The 27289-nt window shown below is 39.6% G+C and overlaps 1 protein-coding gene across 2 annotated transcripts in view; it reads right to left on the minus strand.

The window, feature by feature from the left end:
- Nucleotides 1-27289, minus strand: part of nt5dc1 (5'-nucleotidase domain containing 1) — a 134139-nt gene that overhangs the window by 30225 nt on the left and 76625 nt on the right. For both annotated transcript variants that reach the window (XM_034005370.3, XM_059023570.1), the window contains 2 exons: nt 14790-14964; nt 12014-12111 (listed from right to left, as the gene is read on the minus strand). In XM_034005370.3, coding sequence (XP_033861261.3) covers nt 12014-12111; nt 14790-14964 — 273 coding nt within the window. The remainder of the gene's footprint in view (nt 1-12013; nt 12112-14789; nt 14965-27289) is intronic.

Consider the following 27289-nt stretch of genomic DNA (forward strand, 5'->3'; position numbering starts at 1 on the left):
ACCACCGCCAGGAGCAGAGGGGCTGGAGCTACCTCTGCCTCCACCACCACCAGGAGCAGAGGAGCTGGAGCTGCCTCTGCCTCCGCCACCGCCCGGAGCAGAGGAGCAGGAGCTGCCTCTGCTGCCCGTACCTCCGCAGGGAGTACGGTGGCCGGAGCCCCAGAAAGGGGAGCTGCCGGCCACGAAGAAGGGGGAGGAGGTCTGGAGACCACCAACCCCAGCAGCAGTTTCGCTGCCGGAGATCGTGGGGGAGGTCAGGAGACCTGCTCCCACTGCAGCAGTTTCACTGCCGGAGATCGTGGGGGAGGTCTGGAGACCTGCTCCCACTGCAGCAGTTTCACTGCCGGAGATCGTGGGGGAGGTCTGGAGACCTGCTCCCACTGCAGCAGTTTCGCTGCCGGAGATCATGGGGGAGGTCCGGAGACCTGCTCCCACTGCAGCTTCTTCACTGCCGGCAGTACTGTGGTCGGAGCCCCACCAAAGGGAGCTACCGGCTACAAAGACAGGGGGAGAGGTCAGGAGACCACTTTCCCCAGCAGCAGTTTCGCTGCAGGAGCAAACCAACAGGCTGTCAGCCGTGCCACTACCGGCAGGGGTGCTGACAGCATGGCCAGCCATGGGCCCACTGAAGCCTCCCTGGACTGCTGGATTTTTAAGGGGGGAGGTGGCCGTTGAGGCCATGTGTGCTGCGCACAAGGGGGGGTATATGTGGCAATGCGCCCCGCCCCTGTGTGCATTTGTGTGTTATGTGTTGCGTGCGTGTGTTAATGTTGGTGTATAGTCATTGGTACACGGGATATAAACGGGTCTGTGTTTCACGTGTATTTAAAAATGTAGATTTGTATTTAGGCACGAGGAGGGCACAAATCACTTCACGTGCTGGTTAAATGTAATATGTGAGCACGGGGTTGCACAGAATTAATTCACGTGCTGGGATTCAAGTGAATAATTAATTAGTAATTGAATCCCAGCACAATAGTATATATAGACGCACATTTCTTTCAGTCGGGGTTAGGTGTTCGGTGAGTGGAGAACGGGAGAGAGAGGAGAAACTAAAAAGTGAAAGAAAGAACGTAAATATTGCTTTACTCACCGTGTTTGTTCGTCCCTGTTTGTTAGTGTGTGTTCGTTTTTGTTTGTCTCTTTATTTTGGCGCAAGTGCCGTGTCCAGTGTTTTTTGTGTTTCAAACCTTTTATTTTCTGTTAATAAATGCTGAGTGCAGCCATTGCACTCAGCTCATCACCATCACCGTCTCTGTCGTTTGTGTTCCTGTTTCTGGTCTGACGCCACCCACTCCGGCCGTCTTTGTGACATTTCCCCAGAACTGTTTTTCTGGACTTCTTCCAAAGCATCTGTCTCAGACAGTCATCAAAAGCTCTTTATGTTTTATGCTTATATGACTGTTGTTACTGCAGCTTCAAGCTGTGAAACAGAATTATTTTTCAAATCTCAATTTACATGCAGTTTTTCCACTGCCCGCTTTACTGGAGTATTAGAAGAAATGCTTACTGATGAACTGTCTCCATCTCAAAATCAGACAGCTAGGCTCTGGTATAAGTGTGTATATATACAGTATATATATACAGTATATATATATATATATATATATATAGTATATATACACACACACGCATGGTTGAAGGGTAAGGAAAACACGAGGGACAGACATCTTGCTTCAGATAAACTATATAATATAATAATGGCTTCTACTTATAAATATATTAAATGTGTTCGCTGTTAGCTTTCTCAAGTGAAATATAGATTGCAATATGCAATAGCCTGAGGAGAAATGATTTAATAGCCACATTCAGACATTTTTTAACATGTTACTTCCTGCACTGTTGCAAAACCTTCAAAACTTTGAGTCAATGTAAACTTGCCTGCCAGACAGATAAAAACAACCTTATAAACCCACAGTCTTCTGTGTGCTGACACACCACGTGGGTTTAATCAGCAGCATCTTGATTGCACTGAAGTCTTACCCTTTTTTTTACTGCTTTATTCTCTCAATGGCAACATGGAGTAAACCACAAATGCACTTTTTACAATTTCTCTTCTCATCAAACAAGGACTTGTTTTGGTGGAAGGCAGAACAAGTAATTGTAGGTAATAAAAGACACCTTACTGTGATAAGGTATATTTTTCAGGGGCTGCATCTGAAAATCCCATTGTAATTCCTTGCTATTCCCTGCTTGCTAACTGCTTTACATATTCAGCAGTCCAAAGTACCCGCTGCTCGAATATCAGCTTAATCTCATTAAAAAAAAACAACACACTTCCCCCCCTAATAATGCATAATATGCTGGAACTACAAATAACTGACCCTGTATGTAACTTATTGAGTAATATAACGTTTTAAAAATAGTAGATAATAAGCAGAAATAATAAAATAAATAAAAAATAAAAATATCTGCTGTAACTGATAAGTAGAGCCATGGAAAATTCACGGTACTTTTTCAAGAAATTCACAAATGACAATAATAATAAAAAAAATATATACATTTCACGGAAGTGCCATTTTATTTATTTATTTTTTTTAACTTTCTATTGTAAGTTGCCTAAAATTAATATCGCATCAAAGAAAATCACAGGGGTTGAAACATTTTAACAATTATTGATAGCTACTGAGTCAACATTTACATTGTAACGTTTAGAACAATCTTTTAAAATGTAACAAACAAGGGTCATTTAAATGTGTTGGCTGAAAAAAGTAACAAGCAGACAAAACTGATTAAAACAAAACAAGTCTGAATGACAAATTTGGCAAAATTGTCGAGTTTTGTAAACGTTTAAAAGTGTTCATACAGTAATGAAACGCACTGTGGTGTACAGCGTTATGCTGACTTTGAAAAACAGGGTTAAGTGACAAAACCGAAACTTGAATTTTCTGTGGCCCTACTGATAAGATAGTGTTTACAGAATATGCTGAAGCAAGTATTTGGCAGCTGGTGAATTTTGAAACAGCAATAGAATGGTCTGGGCCTGATTGCACCACAAAAGCACCATTACAGGCAGAAATGATCAGAATATCTAACTATTTTAACAGCCATGGTGAAATACAGTATTTCCTTCTGAGAAAAGTTGATCTATTCAGGCTTAATTGTAGTACATATAGGGGAGCAGCATTTACTTCTTCCATCAAAATGAACTATGCAGGGCTCTGAGATCTGGTAGACCTATCTGAGAATAAATACATTCCAATCAAGGGTTGAAGACTTAAAAAGAAACACTATCAATAAACAGTAAGCTCAGTTTGATCCAACATAAAGGTAACCATTGTGGCTTCACAGTCAACGTGGCGCTTTTGAAAGGAAGTAAATATTTTACTGATCCAGTCATTTTTATTTCAGAGTTCAACACGGGTGTGTTATTACTGGAAGGAAATGTGCCCAGATGGGGCTGCATTCCGTCTGTATCTGGAATTGGAACATCAGTACATGACAGTGTGCATTAAGCACAAGGCTATTGTAATACATTGTATTTATCACGTCCAAAATTGAGATTGAACAGAAAAAGTTTAAAACAGTGATGTGATACGAAGAGACACCGCACAAAAATCGAAATGATCCGTGGTGCAAGTGAGAAATTAAGACATATTAACAACACTGCAGACACAGTAAATCAAATAGCCTGGGGTCTGTTATTGACTTAAACGATGGAGGATCGAAATACTGCTGTCATTTAAGGTGTTTAAAGACTGTGTGTGCGAGTGTCTGTTTGTAAAAATAAGTAACATGGCAGGTTTGGTCCTATAATATTTAAACTGTGGCATTTTAGTCGAATTGAATATACCACACTTTAGTGATGAAATCCTGTCATGCCTTTGTCCTAAATGTCACATCAAAAAATATAGGTGCAGTATTTTAACTTTAATCTGTTTTATAAATAATGTCTGGAAAGAATAGATTATCTCGTTCATATGATAAATTACATTTATTCATACTGTAAACAGAATACAAATTATATGTAGTAAATTAGAGCAATAGATTATACAACTGCACCACTATAGATAAGGAACTGTTTGAACTTGTAATGAAACCCATTCTTCATGTCAATGGAAAAGTTGTCTTAGTAGAAAATGTGCATTGGCTTCCAGTACAAATTCCAGTGCAACTGGAAAGTCAAATGTTTGATCAGTTTACAGTGATGTCATTTTGCACACATTCATTTTCCCTGCTGGTGTGGTACCTATTTATACAGTTAGGTTTTTACTGGAGCCAAAACATAATTTCTCCCCCCCAACAGCGCTTTTTAATTGTTTCTACATTACGTTTGCTGACCCCCAGTGCATTTATCTGTATTTTAGTTAGTTTGTTTGTAAATATATTTATTTCGGCATGAATTAATTAAAGTACTATATACGTATTTGTATGTCTTCAATCGATTTATGTTTATTTAGTAAAAAACAAACAAAAAAACAAACAGCCTAATAAATATGAGGGTATATTAAAATAACATTGTGTTTGTTACCATTACATTATGTAAACATATAGATATGTACAATAAGCTTAAACAACAAGGCAGCAGTGTGGAGTAGTGGTTAGGGCTCTGGACTCTTGACCAGCGGGTCGTGGGTTCAATCCCAGGTGGGGGACACTGCTGCTGTACCCTTGAGCAAGGTACTTTACCTAGATTGCTCCAGTAAAAAAAAAAAACAGCTGTATAAATGGGTAATTGTATGTAAAAATAATGTGAGATTTTGTAACAATTGTAAGTCGCCCTGGATAAGGGCGTCTGCTAAGAAATAAATAATAATAAAACAGTATAGTAGTAAAATCAAATGAATACCTAGCAGGCTTTTTTTTAGCCTATCCCACATGTAATACAAAACAAACCATGCTGATGCATTGTAGGCTTCACATTGTTGTAGGACACGTACATCTCAATTTTCCTCCACAATTCTGGTCAAATTACTGCCGCTTGGTAATTATTATTATTATTATTATTATTATTATTATTATTATTATTATTATTATCTGTTTATTTAGCAGACGCCTTTATCCAAGGCAACTTACAGAGACTAGGGTGTGTGAACTATGCATCAGCTGCAGAGTCACTTAGAACAACGTCTCACCTGAAAGACAGAGCACAAGGCGGTTAAATGACTTGCTCAGGGTCAGACAGTGAGTCAGTGAGTGAGCCGGGATTTGAACCAGGGACCTCCTGATTACAAGCTCTTTTCTTTAACCAGTGGATCACACAGCCTCCTTTTAAATGAGGCTCTGAGTATTTGCACAGTCCACACAGATGTTGTGCTTCTCCACATATGCAGTGCACTTTCCACACACTTCCTTTGCGCACTGGGCACAGCTATCAAGAGTCTTGTTACCATTGCATTTGGCACCCTGGCATTGTCGTCGCTTGTGGCTGGCACCGGGGGCCGCTACCTTCAGCTGCGGGTATCTGCTTTGCACTCTTCTTCTGTTCGAAATGTTTCTGGCGAAGTTCTTCAGCTAGTTGCAATATATAATTTCAATATATAATATACAACATATAAAGGAATAAAAGAGTTGATGGATGCACGATCCAATATATTGTAAAACACATGAACAGGCCACCTGCGCGACCCGAGTATTTCCGTGCCCTCTGGTATAAATATCAACTCCATACTTCGTTGTATTGTTAAACTCCACAGTCTGTTTTCTTTTCACCAGTCCCTATGGTAACTGACAGATGAAGGGGGCTGAGCATAATTCCATTCTTTCTCGACTTGCACTTGTAAACTGTTATGAGTGCAGTCAGAGTGCTTCAGAATTGTAGTGGAGTGCAGCTCTGTTTACAGCTCTCCTGCAGATGGTGGCAGTTCTCTCCTTTGTTTATTTACTGTTCCAACCAGGCTTGTTTTTTTCTTCTTCAACTCTTTCTAACTTAAAGAGCCAGTATCGTAATTAAACCGTGACGTGTCTGCGCGGCAAATGCAACAGTAAGTCACTGATGGCAAGCGTTGTCGTGCAGCAGGGCCTTCTACTCACTGCTGCAGGTGAAGTCCGGCAGACTGCCTTGCCAGCTTGGGGGGGAATAAAGCAGCACTACATACCAAATGAGTAAGGTGCAACTAGCTGATACCTGAGCACAAGAAAAGATGTTTCTGGGAAAACTGTAAACAAATTGTAAACAGGACCATCAAGCTCTGTGGAAAAATGATTCGATAGCTCCTTGGAGGTATATACATAATACATATGTGTTATGCTCTGTCAGTAACCAATCACTACTTTTCTTATGTCATATGTGACTGCTATTGGAAGTGCAGCAGTGAAAAATGTACTATACGATCGGCAGTTTGTTTCAGATTATCATGAAAAAAGTAACATTAAAAACCTTAATATATGCGTCTGTGTAAAAGGGTAGTGGGAATATCCGCTGACAGAGAGAGAGACACAGGTGCCCAGCTTTACTTACAACATATAGTGTTTTGCAATTTAGGTTGCAGTTACCAGTAGCCACCAGTAGGGTACCAGCACTGGTATCCCTAGAGTGGGGTTCCTCCAGTGTAAACCACGTGGCTATAGTCCCAACTGTATAGCACACTGGCAAGAATTCACAAACACAGTGTAAACAAGAAAGAAATACAAAAATGCAAAACAAAACACAGAGGGGGAAAAACAGCTACAAAATAAAAGTTTCCTGAATAGACCAGACGCTGCTCCCACAACAAATGGAGGTCCCGCTGCAGAAACCAACACTGACACTCCCTCCGTATAATTTTGCAGGATATAAAAAAATCTCCTAAACTGAAGACTATTTTCTTAGGTTTCATATGGTCCCGACCATGGTGGTCGAAAGTGTTGTTTGGAAGAGCGATCCGGTTAAGCACATGGTGACTGCATGTCCAGTAGTATTCACACACAGACTGTCATGCTGAGTGTCTTCCTTTATAGTGTCACGCTTCATCAGGGCATGCCTACCTGCTGATTCAGAATGCGCAGCCGGCCAATCCCGGCTGACGCTCCTGTAATCAAACGCAGCAGGTCTCACTTCTCAGGTGGAGTGACTTGCTCTCTTTTAAACTAATAACAAAACAGCAAAAGAAATGAAAAACAAAAGACCAATTATACTATATACACATGTGCCTTAGCCCTGCCACAGTCTGCAATAAAGCAACATGTGAGATCGCATGCATGAAAATACAAAAAATCACTGCAATTTATTGTAGCTGTTAGTGGGATATCTCTGATATGATTTAAAAAAAAAAAAATGACTGGCCTATGTCTTGTTATGCAATTCCTACTGGCGGATAATTGCAACATAATTATTATTTGTTTATTTAGCAGATGCCTTTATCCAAGGCGACTTACAGAGACTAGGGTGTGTGAACGATGCATCAGCTGCAGAGTCACTTACAATTACGTCTCATCCGAAAGACGGAGCACAAGAAGGTGAAGTGACTTGCTCAGGGTCACACAATGAGTCAGTGGCTGAGGTGGGATTTGAACTGGGGACCTCCTTTTCTTTAACCACTGGACCACACAGCCTCCTATGTAATTTACCTTTTGTACTCAAAATAACTGCTGTGAAAACTGCTTATTTAGATACACAAATAGTAAGATGCTAAGGCATTTCATTTCAGTTCAGTTTTTCCCACTGAAATCAACAAATTACAATACATAAAATATCCCAGATTGTTTATCATATTTTCCTACTGCAGTATGGGAGAAAAAAAAAAATATTTTTTCATACAATTGCCAAGATACATACAACTTAGGCACAGAATGTTCTCATCAAGACAGTGTTTATGCCATTGGAAATACAGTTTATTTATCAATCCTCTGAGATCATGCAACTTAAGTCACAAGACTGGTACAGCTTAAGCCAGTGATAATTGATTTTCCTGGTGGACTTAAGGCACAGTTTCCATAAATGAAAACAGCTATAACCCAACAAGCTTTACAGATAGGGCTTCAGAATTACAACATTTGAGCTACTGGATTACTGTCCTAACTGGCAAAACAATACATAGTTAAGAGAGCAAGTCGCGCCACCTAAATTAGATATTTTCTGTCTATTTCCGATGCAGAGAAAGTAGTCCATGCCTATAGTAGTCCATGTATATATACATATATATATATATATATATATATATATATATATATATATATATATATATATATATATATACAGTACTGTGCAAAAGTTTTAGGCAGGTGTGAAAAAATGCTGTAAAGTAAGAATGCTTTCAAAAATAGACATGTTAATAGATTATATTTATCAATTAACTAAATGCAAAGTGAGTGAACAGAAGAAAAATCTAAATCAAATCCATATTTGGTGTGACCACCCTTTGCCTTCAAAACAGCATCAATTCTTCTAGGTACACTTGCACAAAGTCAGGGATTTTGTAGGCATATAGTCAGGTGTATGATTAAACAATTATACCAAACAGGTGCTAATGATCATCAATTCAATATATAGGTTGAAACACAATCATTAACTGAAACAGAAACAGCTGTGTAGGAGGAATAAAACTGGGTGAGGAACAGCCAAACTCAGATAACAAGGTGAGGTTGCTGAAGACAGTTTACTGTCAAAAGTCATACACCATGGCAAGACTGAGCACAGCAACAAGACACAAGGTATTTATACTGCATCAGCAAGGTCTCTCCCAGGCAGAAATTTCAAGACAGGGGTTTCCAGATGTGCTGTCCAAGCTCTTTTGAAGAAGCACAAAGAAACGGGCAACGTTGAGGACCGTAGACACAGTGGTCGGTCAAGGAAACTTACTGCAGCAGATGAAAGACACATCGTGCTTGGTTCCCTTCACAATCGGAAGATGTCCAGCAGTGCCATCAGCTCAGAATTGGCAGAAAACAGTGGGACCCTGGTACACCCATCTACTGTCCGGAGAAGTCTGGTCAGAAGTGGCCTTCATGGAAGACTTGCGGCCAAAAAGCCATACCTCCGACGTGGAAACAAGGCCAATTGACTCAACTATGCACGAAAACACAGGAACTGGGGTGCAGAAAAATGGCAGCAGGTGCTCTGGACTGATGAGTCAAAATTTGAAATATTTGGCTGTAGCAGAAGGCAGTTTGTTCGCCGAAGGGCTGGAGAGCGGTACACAAATGAGTGTCTGCAGGCAACAGTGAAGCATGGTGGAGGTTCCTTGCAAGTTTGGGGCTGCATTTCTGCAAATGGAGTTGGGGATTTGGTCAGAATTAATGGTCTCCTCAATGCTGAGAAGTACAGGCAGATACTTATCTATCATGCAATACCATCAGGGAGGCATCTGACTGGCCCCAAATTTATTCTGCAGCATGACAACGACCCCAAACGTACAGCGGAAGTCATTAAGAACCATCTTCAGCGTAAAGAAGAACAAGGAGTCCTGGAAGTGATGGTATGGCCCCCACAGAGCCCTGATCTCAACATCATCGAGTCTGTCTGGGATTACATGAAGAGAGAGAAGCAACTGAGGCTGCCTAAATCCACAGAAGAACTGTGGTTAGTTCTCCAAGATGTTTGGGCCAACCTACCTGCCGAGTTCCTTCAAAAACTGTGTGCAAGTGTACCTAGAAGAATTGATGCTGTTTTGAAGGCAAAGGGTGGTCACACCAAATATTGATTTGATGTAGATTTTTCTTCTGTTCACTCACTTTGCATTTTGTTAATTGATAAATATAAACTATTAACATGTCTATTTTTGAAAGCATTCTTACTTTACAGCATTTTTTCACACCTGCCTAAAACTTTTGCACAGTACTGTATATATATACATACACAGTGGTTTGCAGAAGTATTCACTGGGAAGCTTGTCAGGATAGAGGGAAGAAAGGAATCGTGCAAAGTACAGGCGAATCCTTGAGGAAAACCTGTCTGAGTCAGCCAAGACTGGGGAAGAAATTCACATTTCACAAGGAGAATGACCCGAAGCACAAAGCCAAACCACACTGGAGTGGTTGAACAAGAAGAGATTAAATGTTCTTGAGTGGCCCAGTCGAAGTTTTGACTTGAATCCAATCGAAAATTTATGGAGAGACTTGAAGATTGCAGTCCATCGACGATCCTCAAAAAACTTATCAGAACTGGAGCAATTGTCCCGTGAAGAATGGACAAAAATGTCACAATCCTACTGTGCAAAGCTAGTAGAGACCTATCCAAAAGGTGCTTCTACCAAGTACTGACTTAAGGGGCTGAATACTTATGCTATATATATATATATATAATTTTACCTATCTTTTTATATTACATTGTCTTTTATTTTCTTATTCTTTTTACAATATTTTTTGTAATTACTGCTTTTTGTAAGTCTGTGTGAAGCGCCTTCAACCTCTTGGTATGAAAGGCGCTCAACAAATAAAGTTTATTATTATTATTATTATTATTATTATTATTATTATTATTATTATTATTATTATTAAAAGCAAATCCCTGAGCGCTCATTGCTTTGGAGCTGAGGTGCACCATTCCAGTATCTCAGGTGCACTCAAGTGTATTTTAAATTAGTTACAGGAGTTACTTTGCCATTATCAGCAGTTACGGTGCAAAACATAAACTCCCTCTTGTACAACAGGCCAGAGACTGAAGGCTGACAATGCAACACTGGCTTGTTTATGACTTTGCACCCACCATAGAATGTTATTTTTCTAGAATTTTGATGTCATCATTCCACCACCGTACTACACTTTTCTAGACTTTGGGAGGGGGGGGGGGGGGGTAGGCCAGTGTCAGTTCAGTACAATTAACATCGTTCCATGGGTCGGGATGCATCAAATTCAAGAGACAAATTGAAGAATTATCATCCTACTGAGATAGAAGTATACTTCTTTATCTAATGCAATCCTGTTTCAGGGCTTGTGTTAAGAAAAGCTTATTGCACTACAGAACAAATAACACCGGGTCAATTAAACTTGGCATCAAAACAAGAAAGGGCGCAGAGCTACATCATCGTCAAAAGTCCATTCTTAGGAATTTCACAACACCTCTCTTAATAATCTCAAAAAGGTTCATCTATTATTCACTGTACATTTGTATACATATATTATTATTTGTTTATTTTGCAGACGCCTTTACCCAAGGCGACTTACAGAGACTAGGGTGTGTGAACTATGCATCAGCTGCAGAGTCACTTACACCAACGTCTCAACCGAAAGACGGAACAGAAGGAGGTTAAGTGACTTGCTCAGGGTCACACAATGAGTCAGTGGCTGAGGTGGGATTTGAACTCGGGACCTCCTGGTTACAAGCCCTTTTCTTTAACCACTGGACCACACAGCCTCCTATAAATTACAAATACAGCATAAAGTCGCGATAGTATAAAGATGATAGCCTTGACACCTGTTGCTGGAAATTATAATAATTATAGTAGTTACAGTCTTTCTGTGAAACTTTATTCATTCAGAGTTAAGAATCATACATGTTTTAGCAGACACATTTTGTTTTACCTTGACTGAAGTTCATATTACTGTGTAGCTATTCAGATGGTCGCATTGCTGATAAAGGAAAGGTAACAATAGCACGTAGCTAAAGAATAAACTTCAATCGAATTAGTAGTAGCCATAGCCTATTTCAACATCTTTAACACAGCGCATTAACACATCTCTTTTTTGCTACAAAGGAATATTAATGCTTGCATCTCTCATTGCAACTAGGGGCAGAATGATTACTAATTTGAACTGTTAAGGTAAAAATAGTCAAATTCTAATGCTCTATTTGTGAACATACGTGGAACTATTTATTAAGGTTCTAATATGTCATTTATATGCTAATGGATTGCAACTTCAGTTCCACATATCTGATTCGTCGACTATCCTTTTCTGAGGTCGACTGTCCCTTTGCTATACGATTAGTCGACTATTCGATACTACCCCTACTTGCAACCACAGCTTTGCGTTCCATGGTGGTTTTTGGCAAACCTTGCCTTTCCAGGAACACCCAGGAGCCTGCTTTACTTTGTCATCTTAAGTCATTGTCATTTGGCTCATTGGGAGGCACTGTAAATGATGAGTGCTCTCCTCAGCATCACTGACTACAACCAACAGTCTACAGTCTAACTCCTCTGATAATCTCAGCACTCACCAAGAGTTCGGAAAGGCCTCTGTTCTGGTATTTGGGAGAAGAAACCAGGCTTCAAAGCATTAGTGATGACAACTTCAAAAAGTTCCTCAAAATCTTTCCTGAAACAAAAATGGGCACAATGTTATGTGTTATTAAGTTTTAAATAAATGCAAAAACACCACTGCATTGAGGATAAAGACTAAATGGAATACATAAACCTTGGGACACAGCGAGCCTGACTTTACAGATTACAAATGGGGTCAAATGTTAGCAGCTGTTCATCCGAATCTATGCAGAGGAGTATAGTGCAGTTAAATTCCTTTTTATGCATTGCTTCATTGGGCCGATAGTGGTATTTTATAAATGAAACGTTACCGCTCAACATTCCTATCCCAGATTGATTTTGTTACAGTTTTTATGCTTCTCGTTTTTACTGCAGTAATACCATGCACAAATATGTAAGTGCATTTCTGAAAGCAGGAGCCTAGGGCAGTGTGACAGGGTGACTGGGCGGTGACGTCAGGCACAAGCAGGAAGGAAAAATAAACCAGTACTGCAGATTAAAGTAAGTCGCGGCTGGCCGTCGTTTTTATTAACAATTAACAAAAATAAATAACACACAGTCCTCCCACGGAGACGGAGGTGGAACCAGCAGGAACTCTCCCTCTGCTGGCGGAGGCGGGAGCGACACGCCGTCCTCCCATGGAGGTGGAGGCGGGACAAGCAGGTATTCTCCCTCTGCTGGCAGGTACCTGGGCTGTGGACGTTCGGCCTTCCCCCTTTTGGGCTGTGGACGCACTGGCTCCTCCCTCTTGGGCTGTGGACGTTCGGCCTCCCCCCTCTTGGGCTATGGACGCACTGGCTCCTCCCTCTTGGGCTGTGGACGCTCGACCTCCTCCCTTTTGGGCTGTGGACGCACCGACTCCTCCCTCTTGGGCTGTGGACGCTCAGTCTCCTCCCTCTTGGGCTGTGGACGCACCGACTCCTTCTCCAGGTCCGTGTCCACTCTCTGCCTCCTTCTCACCTTTTCTCCCTTGGCCTGTGGAGGTGATGGGGTCTGCTGCTCCAGCAGCCAAAACCACCCTGATGCACAGGACACCCTCCCCATTGTGTAGGCTTCCCAGAAGCAGGGGTCTTCATAGGGGCAGTCCCCCTGGTCATGCCCAAACTCCCTGCAGATGACACACAGGGGGGCCCCCTCAGCTCTCCACTGCTCCTGTTCAGTGTCCCAGTAAGGGGCTCCCAGTTGGGTGGGGTCCCGTGACCACCATCTCCTCTCACCTCTCTCCTACTTCTGGCAGCTCTACCTCCTCTTTCCTCTCATCCTTCTGCCTCCTCACTCTCCTTTTCTCCACAAGTAATAATACACGAAAAAAATGAAAATATTGCAGTACCCCACTCTGCCTGCGTCTAGGAGGCGCTGGTAATCCCACGCTGGACACCACGTGTGACAGGGTGACTGGGCGGTGACTCGGGCAGAAGCAGGAAGGAAAAATAAACCAGTACTGCAGATTAAAGTAAGTCGCGGCTGGCCGCCGTTTTTATTAACAATTAACAAAAATAAATAAAAGGCTTGAACAAAAAAAACACTTTGCTCACAGAGCAAAATAAAAGGGTAAACAGAACAAAATCACGAACACAAAATAAATAAATAAAACACAGGTCAGGCTGAGCTATAGCCTTCACTGATCCTGTATCTTTAAGTAAAGTTTCGTTTTTTTTTCCCTCTCCTCTCACTCCGCTCGCTCTCTCCTCACTGTGTGACTGCCAGCTAATTCAATAATCGCCAGCTGACAGTCACGCATTTCCACAAGGATTTTTTTTTAAAACAAAACACGGCTACGCCTTAATACATTTTTAAATAAATACAACAAAACAACTGGCGCTTCGCTGTCATATAAATACAATAAAACAAATAAACAATACAAAATAACAGGCAGTTTTATGTATTTGTAAAAAAATACATAGTTTTACATCTCCTGTTCCTGAAATATGTGTGTTAACAAGGACTTCCAGTAAATGAATAATTTAAAAATACAAGGACATGTAAGAGGTGTCTGATGATTTGCTCCATCTGGACCTGATTAGGTGGACAATAACAATGTCTGGACGAGATCCCTGGGGGGGGGTGGAGGTGGAATCTACAACTCTGACTGGGCCGTTAATCAAACAGCAATCAAGCTGCATGTGACAGGAACAGCTACACATTCCTGCAGGCAGTCTGGCCTCTATATGTGAACGTCTCTGCATAAAACAACATTCCTTAATGCAAAAACTAACATAGTTCAAAAGCATAACGTTGTATTAGTGAATAGAAAGCAGAGCTTACGACTCTGAAAAAACAAGTTCTTTAAATTCCATACTACACAATAAATGGCAAATAAAAGTCACAATACATATTTATTTTGTATTTTAATTTAATAGAACTGGAATGTGGTATGGTAATTGCTCTTTGAATACCACTGTGGATCATTTAAAAATACCCACTTCTATGTTGACATTCAGTTGAATTTTACAGAGTCACAGTACATATGTATTACAAATGAATAGTTTATTGAATTTTAAGACACGTTTCCTCATATTGTACAGTCTGGATGTTTGAATAGTGGGATCAGGAAACCAACATAAGTCATAAATGGTGCTGTATCTTTAACTGAATCCACCTCTATGAAATATATTTTGATTGAGAAACACACTAATATGTATTACATAATAGCGTATGGTGTGTTAGACACTGAATGGAAACCATGCCTTAATGGGCTTTGCTGTTTTTTAACATTTGGCATGTTACACTCACCCAAGAATGTGTTCACATACAAGCCTGCAGTAGTCACTATGGGAGCTGGTAATTAACAGAAGCACTTTTCCAGCATTCTTCAGGCTTCTCAACCAGGCTTTCACAGCCTCCGAGCAGGGCTGCAAATATTTGCCGGGGTCTTTTTTCACACTTGGAAAATACGTTCCAGTATTTTCTGGGAAGGGAAACAAACATTTTGAGGTTAGTTATTGCTGCCAAATGAAGATCTCTTACAATAATTCCATTACAAACTCCCATTATTTCTCTTCTTGAAGTTATTCAAGGATCTCAACCACACCCGTGTCAAATAAAAGGCAGACCTATAAAACTGTTTTCCTCATGCTTGGAATACTTTCAAATGAATCGGTACCGGCTTTCAATAAACACATAATGAACAGAGTTAAAATTGATCTGTGACTTCAAGTGCTCTCTTCATTTCAGTTCATTTCAAAAAGGGTGTAGTAAATACAGTAATGCTGATATTCTTGTATGGTACAGATAAGGCGGAGTCAGTTAACATGTAAAGAAAAAGCTGATAAAGTAGCAGCCTAAGTCCCCTGAACTCAACATTAGATTTCAACTACTTCTACATTGGAATTCCATTTGCATCAAAGGCATCCATACTGAGTTTATGTATATTATACCAGGCAACCTTTGGCAATGATTTCTTTTGGAGTACAACATACAGTTTACAAGAGTAGCTTAGCTGTCAACAAGACCAATAAAAACTATTCCTTGTGAACTTGCTATAGTACAGTCTGTGATTATGAGCCAAGTGTTTAAGGGCTGCATTCATAAAAGACAGCGTGTGTGTGTGTGTGTGTTGGGGTGGGGGACAGGGGGAGTAGCTGAATTTTTTAAGTGAGGTGGTTTTAGAAATGAACAATAGAGGTAAGCAACTGTAATATCATCCTCTTCAACTATGAGTTGATATGGACACATCTCTACACACAATCACAGGGGACAAAGGACAGTTGCACATCTCTACTGGTATGTTTCTAAACTTAGTTCAGAAATGTAGCTTTTAGAAGCTGTTGAACAAGCATATATTTTTTGTTGGAATAGCTAGTAAGCCTGGTATAACATTATCTAAGCATAAAAACAGTAGATAAAGACAAGGAACACACACAATAGAATATCAAACAGGCAAGATAGGAACTATATAAAGAATCAATTTAACAGGAGTGTTGTCTAAAGAGTCAAAGGGCCCACTGCAAGTTTTTTTTTTTTTTTTTTTTTTTTAGCTGGGAAAGGCATTTTAGGAAAGAAATTCAAGCATTGCGAATAGGAACTGATGTGTTGGTGAACATATCTAAGCAGAAGTGCTATTCACAAGAAGGGGAACATGTTTTCTATAATTATCCGATTCGTTTTTTTTAATTTAGAAATTAGAAGTCTGATAATGAATACCAGAGCTCAGCGTATTCAGATGCACATCTTATTGCCAAGCACTCCCGAAGTGAACAAACAGGAAGCCCCACTCCGGTACTCATGCAGCACAAAGAATGTGCAGCACAAGTGAGAAGTGGTGTTCCTTTCTTCACAAGCAGGAGGGAAGAGGGCTTAGAAAAACATCACAAGCACAGTGTGGGTATTCATCACATGAAGTGTTAGCGTTGGCCATCCAGTAAGACCAGGGCTCAGTGGATCAGTACTGACAGTGAATGGCGGCAGCTTCTCCTTATGTAACATACTGCAAGTCAAACAAAGGAGAAATTACAGAAAAGACCATTTGATATAGACTCAGACATGATACTGGCAAAGTCTGAAATGTGTCTTGACTTATATTCATTAAATAGCCTATCAAAAATTGAAAACTAGCGGCACTTATTTCCCAAATCAAGCCCCTTGTTCAATAAATATCTGGGTTTCCTTGAATAGATAAATGCCCCCTCTCAAAAAAGGCAGTGGTACCCCACATTTTATTCAGTATCCATGCAGCATGACTGGGTTTCAGAAATGGGTACTGCAAATACTGGTGACATGACTTCTGGTGCCAGCTTCAGCACTCACCATTGCAAAACCATTATAGATTCAATCCAGGATAATCAAACCTTTCAACGCAGGTATAGGGTGTTGTCAATGGATATTATACCAAGGCATCACCTGTATCTGTGATATCCAGTGATCAGCTGTCAAATAAAGTAAGCAATCTAATAACAAACAAACTATGAATTATTGTGATACATTTTGCATCTAAAAAGTGCTATTTGTGGTGATTTTAAAAAATGGAAAAAATACAATAACAGCTGTCTTGATAATTTTACACACTGGACCAGGATGGAAATAAGACTCCTATTGCAAAGCAGTTTCATCTCAGAGTAAAACCAGGAATGGATCAAACTATGCAGTGGGAGTCTAAGGCCCTGTCCACACTATGCCTTTAAACCGTATTAGTTGCATTTAAGCCGGCTTAAAAGTGCTAAATACGGTTTGCGTCCACACTACGCAGGATTTAATACCGTACTCGAGTCCGGTTCTAATTAGATCGCATCAGGTAGTGCGGTTTATCAGAAGTGTGGACGCTGTAATACCAAACTACATGTTTTGTGTATCCTCCAATGTCCCAAAATGCTTTGTGGTATGTTTGGCGAAATACTCAGAGCAGGCGCCCGAAGGAGTTGCTATCACTGTACACACTCCGCACTAGGTATTCATTTTTATGCTTCAAAAAATCTTTCAGGACATCTCTGTTAAACTAGTGGGGAAAATCGTATTTTTCTTGAGTCGTACTTGTACTTGCTAGAACCAAAGTCATTGTATTTATCTTGCTCTTAACTGTATTATTACTTGTACTGTGATTCTTGAATGTGTTTTTTTTTACGACTGTAAGTCTCCCTGGATAAGGGCGTCTGCTAATAAATAAATAAATAAAAATAATTAAACAAAAACACAGCGTTAAATTAGGCGACTGCAAAAATGAAATGCGAGTTAAAAGTAGGATCGGGAATGAACAAATTACGTAATGTGTCAGCTCTGTTTGAAATAAAATGAAGAGGACCAGAATTAGGCTCAGGCAAGATATGAAGGTAAAAACAAAGATTGTTTTGTAATTAACAGCTTTTTCTGAGTTTAATTATAAAACAGAATCAGCTCAATTTGTTTAAAGGGACGTCACCCGATTCAAAATAAAACCTGAAAACTTCAAGCCCTACTTGTGTGTGTGTGTTCGGATTTACTTTTTCCACAATACTTGTAATATTTAATTTATGCAATATGGACCTCTGTTAATATGGGGCATAACACATTATTTTAAAATAAAATACAGTGCATGGTGGGATACTGTCGTATTAATTTCCACGGTTCGTTGCGCTGATGGGAATTGTAACTGAACTATTCTAATGGTGTGTGGACGCAATAAGCCTGACTAAACATGAAACGGTACTTCAGTGTGGACGCTTTGAGCTGGATTAATTAGAGAGGTTTCGAGTACGGTTCTCGAGATCGGTTATGTAGTGTGGACAGGGCCTTATTTCCATCCCTGCTGTATTTTACCATTAAAAAAGAAAATCACAAATCAAGTATGCTTCCATGTCATAAAATATATATATATATATATATATATATATATATATATATATATATATATATATATATATATATATATACTTACAGTGTCTATAGAAAGTCTACACTCCCTTTTAAAATGTTCACCTTTTGTTGCCTTATAGCCTGGAATTAAAATGCATTAAAATAGTTTTCCAAGTGAAAAAAATATTCTAGAAATTTGTAGAAAATTTATTAAAAATAAAAAAACTGAAATAGCTTGGTTGGATAAGTGTCCATCCACCCCCCTTGTAATAGCAATCCTAAATTAGCTCAGGTGTAACCAATCGCCTTCAAAATCACACACCAAGTTAAGTGGCCTCCAGGATTTCAGGATGAATTCAACAGTTCAACAAATCTGGCCTGTATGGTAGGGTGGCAAGAAGGAAGCCATTTCTCAAGAAAGCCCACCTTGAATCCCGTTTGAAGTATGCAAAAAAACACTCAGGAGATTCTGTAGCCATGTGGCAAAAAGTTTTGTGTTCTGACGAAACTAAAACGGCGCAAACCCTACACAGCGCATCACCCAAAGAACACCATCCCTACTGTGAAGCAAGGTGGTGGCAGCATCATGTTATGGGGATGTTTCTCATCGGCAGGGACTGGGGCGCTTGTCAATATAGAAGGGAAAATGAATGGAGCAAAGTACAGAGAAGTCCTTGAGGAAACCTGCTGCCCTCTGCAAGAAAGCTGAAACTGGGACGGAAGTTCACCTTTCAGCATGACAATGACCCAAAGCACACAGCCAAAGCTACACTGGAGTGCCTAAGGAACAAAAAGGTAAATGTACTTGAGTGGCCAAGTCAGAGCCCCGACCTAAATCCAATCGAAAATTTGTGGCATGACTTGAAGATTGCTGTCCATCAACGCTCCCCAAGGAACTTGACAGAGCTTGAACAGTTTTGTAAAGAATCCCAACAGACTCACAGCTCTAATTGCTGCCAAAGGTGCTTCCACCAAGTATTAACTCAAGGGGATGGAGACTTATCCAATTATGATCTTTCAGTTTTGTATTTTTAATATATAATTTTTTTCTCAATAAAAACTTTTTTCCCCTTAACAGTGAGGAGTATCGTTTGTAGATAAGTGGAAAAAAATGGCAAATGACATTTAATAGAGAAAAGTGTAAGGTAATGCACGCAGGCAATAAAAATGTGCATTATAAATACCATATGGGAGATACTGAAATTGAAGAAGGAATCTATGAAAAAGACCTAGGAGTTTATGTTGACTCAGAAATGTCTTCATCTACAATGTATTAGTAAGACCTCATCTAGAACACTGTCTTCAGTTCTGGTCACCTCACTACATAAAGGATATTGCTGCTCTAGAAAGAGTGCAAAGAAAAGCGACCAGAATTATTCCGTGTTTAAAAGGCATGGCATATGCAGACAGACTAAAATAATTTAATCTGTTCAGTCTTGAACAAAGAAGACTATGCGGTGATCTGATTCAAGCATTCAAAATTCTATTGATAATGTCGACCCAAGGGACTTTTCCGACCTGAAAAAAGAAACAAGGACCAGGGGTCACAAATGGAAATTAGATAAAGGGGCATTCAGAACAGAAAATAGGAGGCACTTTTTTACACAGAGAATTATGAGAGTCTGGAACCAACTCCCCAGTAATGTTGCTGAAGCTGACACCCTGGGATCCTTCGAGAAGCTGCTTGATGAGATTCTGGGATCAATAAGCTACTAACAACCAAAAGAGTAAGATGGGTCGAATGGCCTCCTCTCGTTTGTAAACTTTCTTATGATGAAAATATGTAAAAGTGACACCTTTGGGGAAAAAAGGAGCCCCCCCCGCACACACTTTGTTTACATTTTGTTTTCCTTCAATAGAGTTTGCGAGTTGACATTCATCACCTACAATGTGTGCACCTTGAAGCTGTATAAAGCCTTTATATATCAGTAGCATAGCAGCTTCAATGAGACAGGAAGCCTTTTGTGTCTGCAGATGATACCTTCAAAGGAATGTAAACAAAATGGAAAGCAAACAAGGTGGGGTTTTGGATGAAGCACAGACAAGCGCATAGAAAACACCATGAAATAATGTGTAAACAAGTCACCAAGAATAATATACAGTCAAACCCTTTTAATATCACTTTAAAGAGCTGAGCAAAAAAGTGACAATAAAGCAGAGTTGACTTTACTAAGAGTTCACCAATAACCAATATGTTCTGCGTTAAGTACAATAATGTTCAAGAAAAAAACATGCAAATCTAAGTTTTTCAGTAAGCGGAGATGCAATCCCCACACCCCCCCACCGCGCTGCTCCCCCTTCCTCTACATGCATAGCAGACAATAACAGTGCTGTACAAGTATGTATTCAATGAATGTGTATTCACTTTATTAAAACACTTTTTCATTAACAGAGAACAAAAAAAAAAATACCTGCACAATTTTCGTCCGCAGAAAGCGTCTTTCTTTTTCCTGCCACGTGGACTCACACGTAAACTTAACAACTTGCTTTTTTTATACTGGGAGTCGCTGCGGACCAGGGATTATATACTGTATACATGCTGCATACGTGCCTGATCACACGAGATGTGATCAAATTCAAAAACAGCTTTATTTGCTGTACATGTCATCGTTGTACTTGATGTATCATATTACATGTAGTCAGTTTGCCCTGAAATGATACTTATAAGTGGATTGCTTGAGTCTTACAAACAGATTATTTTACATTGGTTGGTATAGGAATGATTTTGCCCCATTGGTTTTAATCACAATATGCGGTTGATTCTTATATCAGTGATTATTATAAACGGAGTGCACTGTATTATTATTATTATTATTATTTGTTTATTTAGCAGACGCCTTTATCCAAGGCGACTTACAGAGACTAGGGTGTGTGAACTATGCATCAGCTGCAGAGTCACTTACACCAACGTCTCAACCGAAAGACGGAACAGAAGGAGGTTAAGTGACTTGCTCAGGGTCACACAATGAGTCAGTGGCTGAGGTGGGATTTGAACCGGGGACCTCCTGGTTACAAGCCCTTTTCTTTAACCATTGGACCACACCGCCTCCTGTATATATTTTCTATACAGTTCACTAAATTGTACATGATAATAATTAATAAAAAGAAAGCTGTAAACATACACATTGTCCTGTATGCTATACTGGACAACCATACTTTATATTTGTAACATTTAAATGGTGTGCAGCATCTTACACACATGTAGACTGATATGAGCTGATGTTCTCACTTGTTAGCAGGGTTGGGGTCAATTTCAATTGGAATTGGGAATTGATTTTAAAAAGAAAATATAACGAATTAAAAAGCAGGAATTTACCGCAGACCTGAAGCTGAAATTCATTCAGCAATATTCTGTGGCTCTCAGCACTGATTCCTTAAAGCTAGAACAATATGTATTTATTTATTTATTTATTTATTTATTTACTGATTGCATTTATATAGTGCTTTTTATACAAAAGTATCGCAAAACACTGTACAGTACAAAATAACAAACCACAATACATTTGTATAGCATGTCACACATACAACAGCCATAAATCAGACCATTTAAATAATGAATATAAATAACCCACTAAGAAAGCCATTTTATAAAAGCTTTTTGTCTTGACTTGAAAACTGTAACGGTCCCAGCTTCCTTGACAAACGAAGGCAGAGCATTCCATCATTTAGGAGCTCTACAAGAAAAAGCCCTTCCTCCCATGTTGCTTTTGTTGACCCTAGGAATAGCCAGCAGCCCCGCATCCTGTGATCTCAAGAGTGCGGTTTGGAAGATACGGGGTCAGTAACTGCTGCAAATAACTAGCTGCTAATCCATTCAGGGCCTTGTAAGTTAACAGCAAAATCTTAAAGTCAATTTTATACCACACGGAGCCATTGTAAAGAGGCCAAAACAGGGGTACACTGTAGACAGCTCAAAGGACCTGTGAGGAATGTTGAGAGCATAGAAGGTTCAGCTGCAGAATCATATTATTAACAGACATAGCAGCATAAGAGAAGTCATGACAGGAGGCCATGTGGCCCGTCAGTGCTTGCCTGGTTCCTAGCAGCTAAGATTCCAGAACATTGTCTAGTTGGCTCTTAAAGAACCCCTGTGCTCAGCAGAAACCCATTCCATGCATCTCAATGTGGACCAAATCAATTCTACACATGTAAACTGACTTTCTTTCACCTCCTAATCCTCACCCCACTATTTTTTGGATGGGATTTGATGTTGACACACAGCTGATAACACATTAACACTTATAATACTTGAATGCCTTGGTATAAGCATAGCAAAGCGAAGTAAGAGGCAGTGTGGTCCAGTGGTTAAGTCCAGGGCTAATAACCAGAAGGTCACCGGTTCAAATCCCATCTCTGCTACTGACTGACTCACTGTATGACCCTGAGCAAGTCACAGCCTCTTTGTGTGCCATCCTGTGGAAGAGATGTTAAATCAATGTCCTATTGTAAGTGACTCTGCATATTATGCACAGTTCACCGCCTACCACTATGAAAGGTGCTATATAAAAAAAAATATATTACTATTGTTATTAAAAGCATAGTGAATGCACTTCAAAACAATGGCTAAAAATAGTAAATTCAAATAATGTCAAGATATTTAGTAAGCAAGGGGTCAGAGTGGATTAAAATGAACAAAAATAGCCCACCCAATGTAATTGATTTACATGTCCCAATACTTATTGAATGTATGCTAATGTTGCTGTTTCAGCATGTGTAAATAGTGACACCTACTGGCTATAAGAGATAATAATGGTTATAATCCTTTTCATGTGTTTTTTTCTTTCCTGTAGCCATTTCCTAGGAGCACCTGAGAAAGTTAGTTAACACAACAGAGGATGGTGTTCCAGTTGGACCAATACGTTATTGCACTGCCTATATTTTGTGAGGTATAAATTTAGATATTTTCTTATTATTAACTTTACAGGAAAAAAAATATGATGATATAAACAAAGAAAGAACGATTGTCATTTCCAATTATGCCATCAAAAGAGGTTTGGGGCTAGCAGTATCCTTTTATTTTTTTAAGTTGACTTAGCACATACATCACATGTACTAGGGCAGACACATGGCAAATGAAATTTAATAGAGAAAAGTGTAAAGTATTGCATGCAGGCAAAAAAAATGTGCATTATAAATATCATATGGGAGATAGTGAAATTGAAGAAGGAATCTATGAAAAAGACCTAGGAGTTTATGTTGAATGTCTTCATCTAGACAATGTGGGGAAGCTATAAAAAAGGCCAACAAGATGCTCGGATATATTGTGAGAAGTGTTGAATTTAAATTTCAAGGGAAGTAATGTTAAAACTTTACAATGCATTAGTAAGACCTCATCTAGAATAGTGTCCAGTTCTGATCACCTTGTTACAAAAAGGATATTGCTGCTCTAGAAAGAGTGCAAAGAAGAGCAACCAGAATTATGGTTGGCAATTAAGGCATGTCATATGCAGACAGGCTAAAAGAATTGAATCTATTCAGTCTTGCACAAAGAAGACTACGTGGCGATCTGATTCAGACATTCAAAATCCTAAAAGGTATAGACAATGTCGACCCAGGGGACTTTTTTGACCTGGAAAAAGAAACAAGGACCAGGGGTCACAAATGGAGATTAGATAAAGGGGCATTCAGAACAGAAAATAGGAGGCACTTTTTTACACAGAGAATTGTGAGGGTCTGGAACCAACTCCCCAGTAATGTTGTTGAAGCTGACACCCTGGGATCCTTCAAGAAGCTGCTTGATGAGATTCTGGGATCAATAAGCTACTAACAACCAAACGAGCAAGATGGGCTGAATGGGGCCTCCTCTTGTTGTAAACTTTATGTTCTTCTTATGTTCTTACTACAGTAGTTTATTCATAACTAAATACATCCACTGGAAAGTTCCTTTTTGAATTACTGTACTTCATTATATAAATATAACATATGCTTAAATAAAATCTTTGTTAAAGTAAAATAGAGTTTTAAAGTAATTCTAAATGGACTACCCCTTTGAGAACTGCAACCCAGCAATTTAAATGTATGGTATGTCGATGTAGATTTGTCTTGATTTGAATAAATACAAATGTAATTTAATCTGAACACCAGCAGAGGGCAGTGTTGTATGAGGGTTGTGTATTATCTGAGCAAAGAAACATCTTTACATTCAAGAAAAATACTACTGAAGATCGATGCTTACTCCAAAGCTACCAGCTTAAATTTTGGGTGACAGGTGCATATGAAAATAACTGTAATAAGAGCATTGCTGAGAATGTTACAGGTAAATGATTTACTATGAATATGAGAGCACATACTCATAATCTGTATACATTTTCACCAGCGAGGATGTCAGTAACAGACAGTCCTAAGTACTAAGAGGACTGGGTCTCAAGAGTAACACATCCCCGGGTGACACATACCCAAAAGTACGTAAAGAAACAAAAGAGGTCATCGTTCACAAATCAATCAAGATGGGATGTCCCAGCTGACCTGGGCGTTGTAAATGTAATAACCATATTTAAAAATGGAGATAAGGCCGAACCAGGAAACTACAGACCCATCAGTCTCACCTCAATTATATGTACAATCATGGAATCACTCATAAGAGGGAAATTGGAGGAGAAGCTGTATAGAAGCTGCATCATAAGGGACACCCAACATGGATTCAGAAAAGCACGCTCCTGCCTGACAAACCTATTAAAACATCTTTGAAGAAGTCACTTCAAAGTCTTTAAAATCTTAAAAGGAGTTGACATGGTTAACTCCAACCAATAATTTAGGTGCAGAACAGAAACTAGGACCAGAGGACACAGTTGGAAATTAAGTGCAGATAGACTTAGGAGACACTTTTTCACACATAAGAGTGGTGAGGGTATGGAATGGGTTACCTAGTCATGTTTTGAGGCAGAATCACTTGGATTCTTTAAGACCCAACTTAACAAAGTTGTGAGATGAATCAACCACTGAGAACCAGACAAGCTTAGATGGGCCGAATGGCCTCCTTTTGTTTGTACATGTTCTTATAGTTTTACATGCAATTGTGGGGATCATAACTATGGCTAAATGTAGATAAAAATCAGAAGGTCTATGCATATGTCACTATTTAGAGATGAATCTAAGTGAAATCTAGGAAAACACATAAATCTGGGCATATGAAAAACTCCTCCATCTGTTTGTCTGTATGTACACATGTCATACTTACATTTTTACAATTTCTTTAGAACAACTTAATACATTGCAAGGAAAACTGAATGTCAATACAAAGAGCTCTACTTCGGTATTTATAGTCACAGCAAGGGAATTGTATATTACTGACATATATGTTTTCTATAACATTTACAACTGTTTGTATTGAGTATTTGTAGGGGCTTTGGGGTCTATGTGCATTATTACAGCAATGGAATGTCATTTTCTGCGTAGTGGGTAATTCCATGACAAATCACCCCCAAAAAGTTGGATTTTAAGCCCTACCATCTCCGATTTACACCAAACTTGGTTCTTATGGTTGTTTCAGGCAAATAAGCTCAAATTTACATTTTTAGACAGATCAGGTCAAGGGATCAAAAGTTATAGTGATGTCAAAATGTGGCTGCTGGGTACCCTCCCTTAACATTAACCAACCTTTTACTCAAAAATTGTTTGTACTACAGACTTGTGGGAAGTGTCATTTTATTGGAAACCGCATGGCAAATTCAAAAAAGGTATACATTTGAAAGAAAACAAAAGGTAGTTACACCTTAACAAAGTTTTTGACCTTTGACCTTGGGGGGTCTCAAAAATCTCAAAAAATTACCAAGACAAGGTCAAGGCCTCTGCTTCATCTGTGCAAAATTTCAGGAAGGTAATATTTTTGCTTTGCTTTGAAAAAATCAAACCCTAACTCTGCCACCATGAACTGGACTTAAACAGATGCAGAATGGGATTTTTTTTGCAGCTTCACATGGCAAAGGCACGTGATGGTATTGGGGTAACAGCTAAGTGAAAGACTGCAAAAATGAGCTTGCAATGTCCCACTGATGGCCAGATTGTAACCCCTGAAGGCATGTATTTATTCTGCAAGAATGACATCATGGCCAGTGCTGAACACTTAAAACATGTTCAAGTCTGCATTAACCATAAAGGGCACTAAACGCCTGCATAGATTCATTCCCATTTCCCAGACAGCTTCAAGTCTCTTCCCCCTCAATAAGTGACTCTGAAACTGTAAGTATATCCCGGGATAGCTCTGATGAAGAAGCTCCAAAGCTGAGGAAGAAGATGCAGTTTTACATCAGAGAAGAAGTTTTGACAGAGACAGAATGATTGGTGATAAATCTCTCTTGTGACCTGTGAGAGCGTTGTATAAAGGGAACAGAGAGGCCTGGACTGGATAGCCTGACAATTAATTCCCAGGGTTAAGTGGACGTCCGCCATCTAGTGGAAGTCCGCCATTAAGTCATCGCCCAGAAGGAGAGCGATGTGGCAACCACGTATTGGAGGAGAAACGGCTAACTGTACTGTTTGTTATTTATTAGACGGCTAACACAATCCGGAGCTTTTGCTACAGGCCAGCACAAACCCGGACAACACTACACTATTGTTCACGGATACATTGTATTTGCACCACTAGCACTAACCTCACTCACCCTGGACTTGGAATGTGTTTGTGTATTGCGTGTGTTTAAATACTGTGCTTATTATTTCGGGACTGAACCCTGTGTTTATTTAGCTGAGCAGTACACATCGTTGTGTACTGCCAGTCCTCCATTTATTGTTTACTGTTGTCATCAGAGTATTGGATTACAAATTAAAACCACCATTTCACCAGTACTTTGTTGTCTGTCATTGTATTGAACACTGCATCACCTCTACACCTGCACACTACAAACCACTTTTCCACAGTCATGTATTGGATGGGTATGATTGAAAATGTCTCTGACGAATTTGTGGACTTTTATATGCAATACATGCAACCTGTGGGAAATCACAGCAGTATCGCTGGCCAGAGAAGGATG

Source organism: Acipenser ruthenus, chromosome 5, assembly GCF_902713425.1.
Source record: "Acipenser ruthenus chromosome 5, fAciRut3.2 maternal haplotype, whole genome shotgun sequence".
Taxonomy (NCBI): Eukaryota; Metazoa; Chordata; class Actinopteri; order Acipenseriformes; family Acipenseridae; genus Acipenser; species Acipenser ruthenus.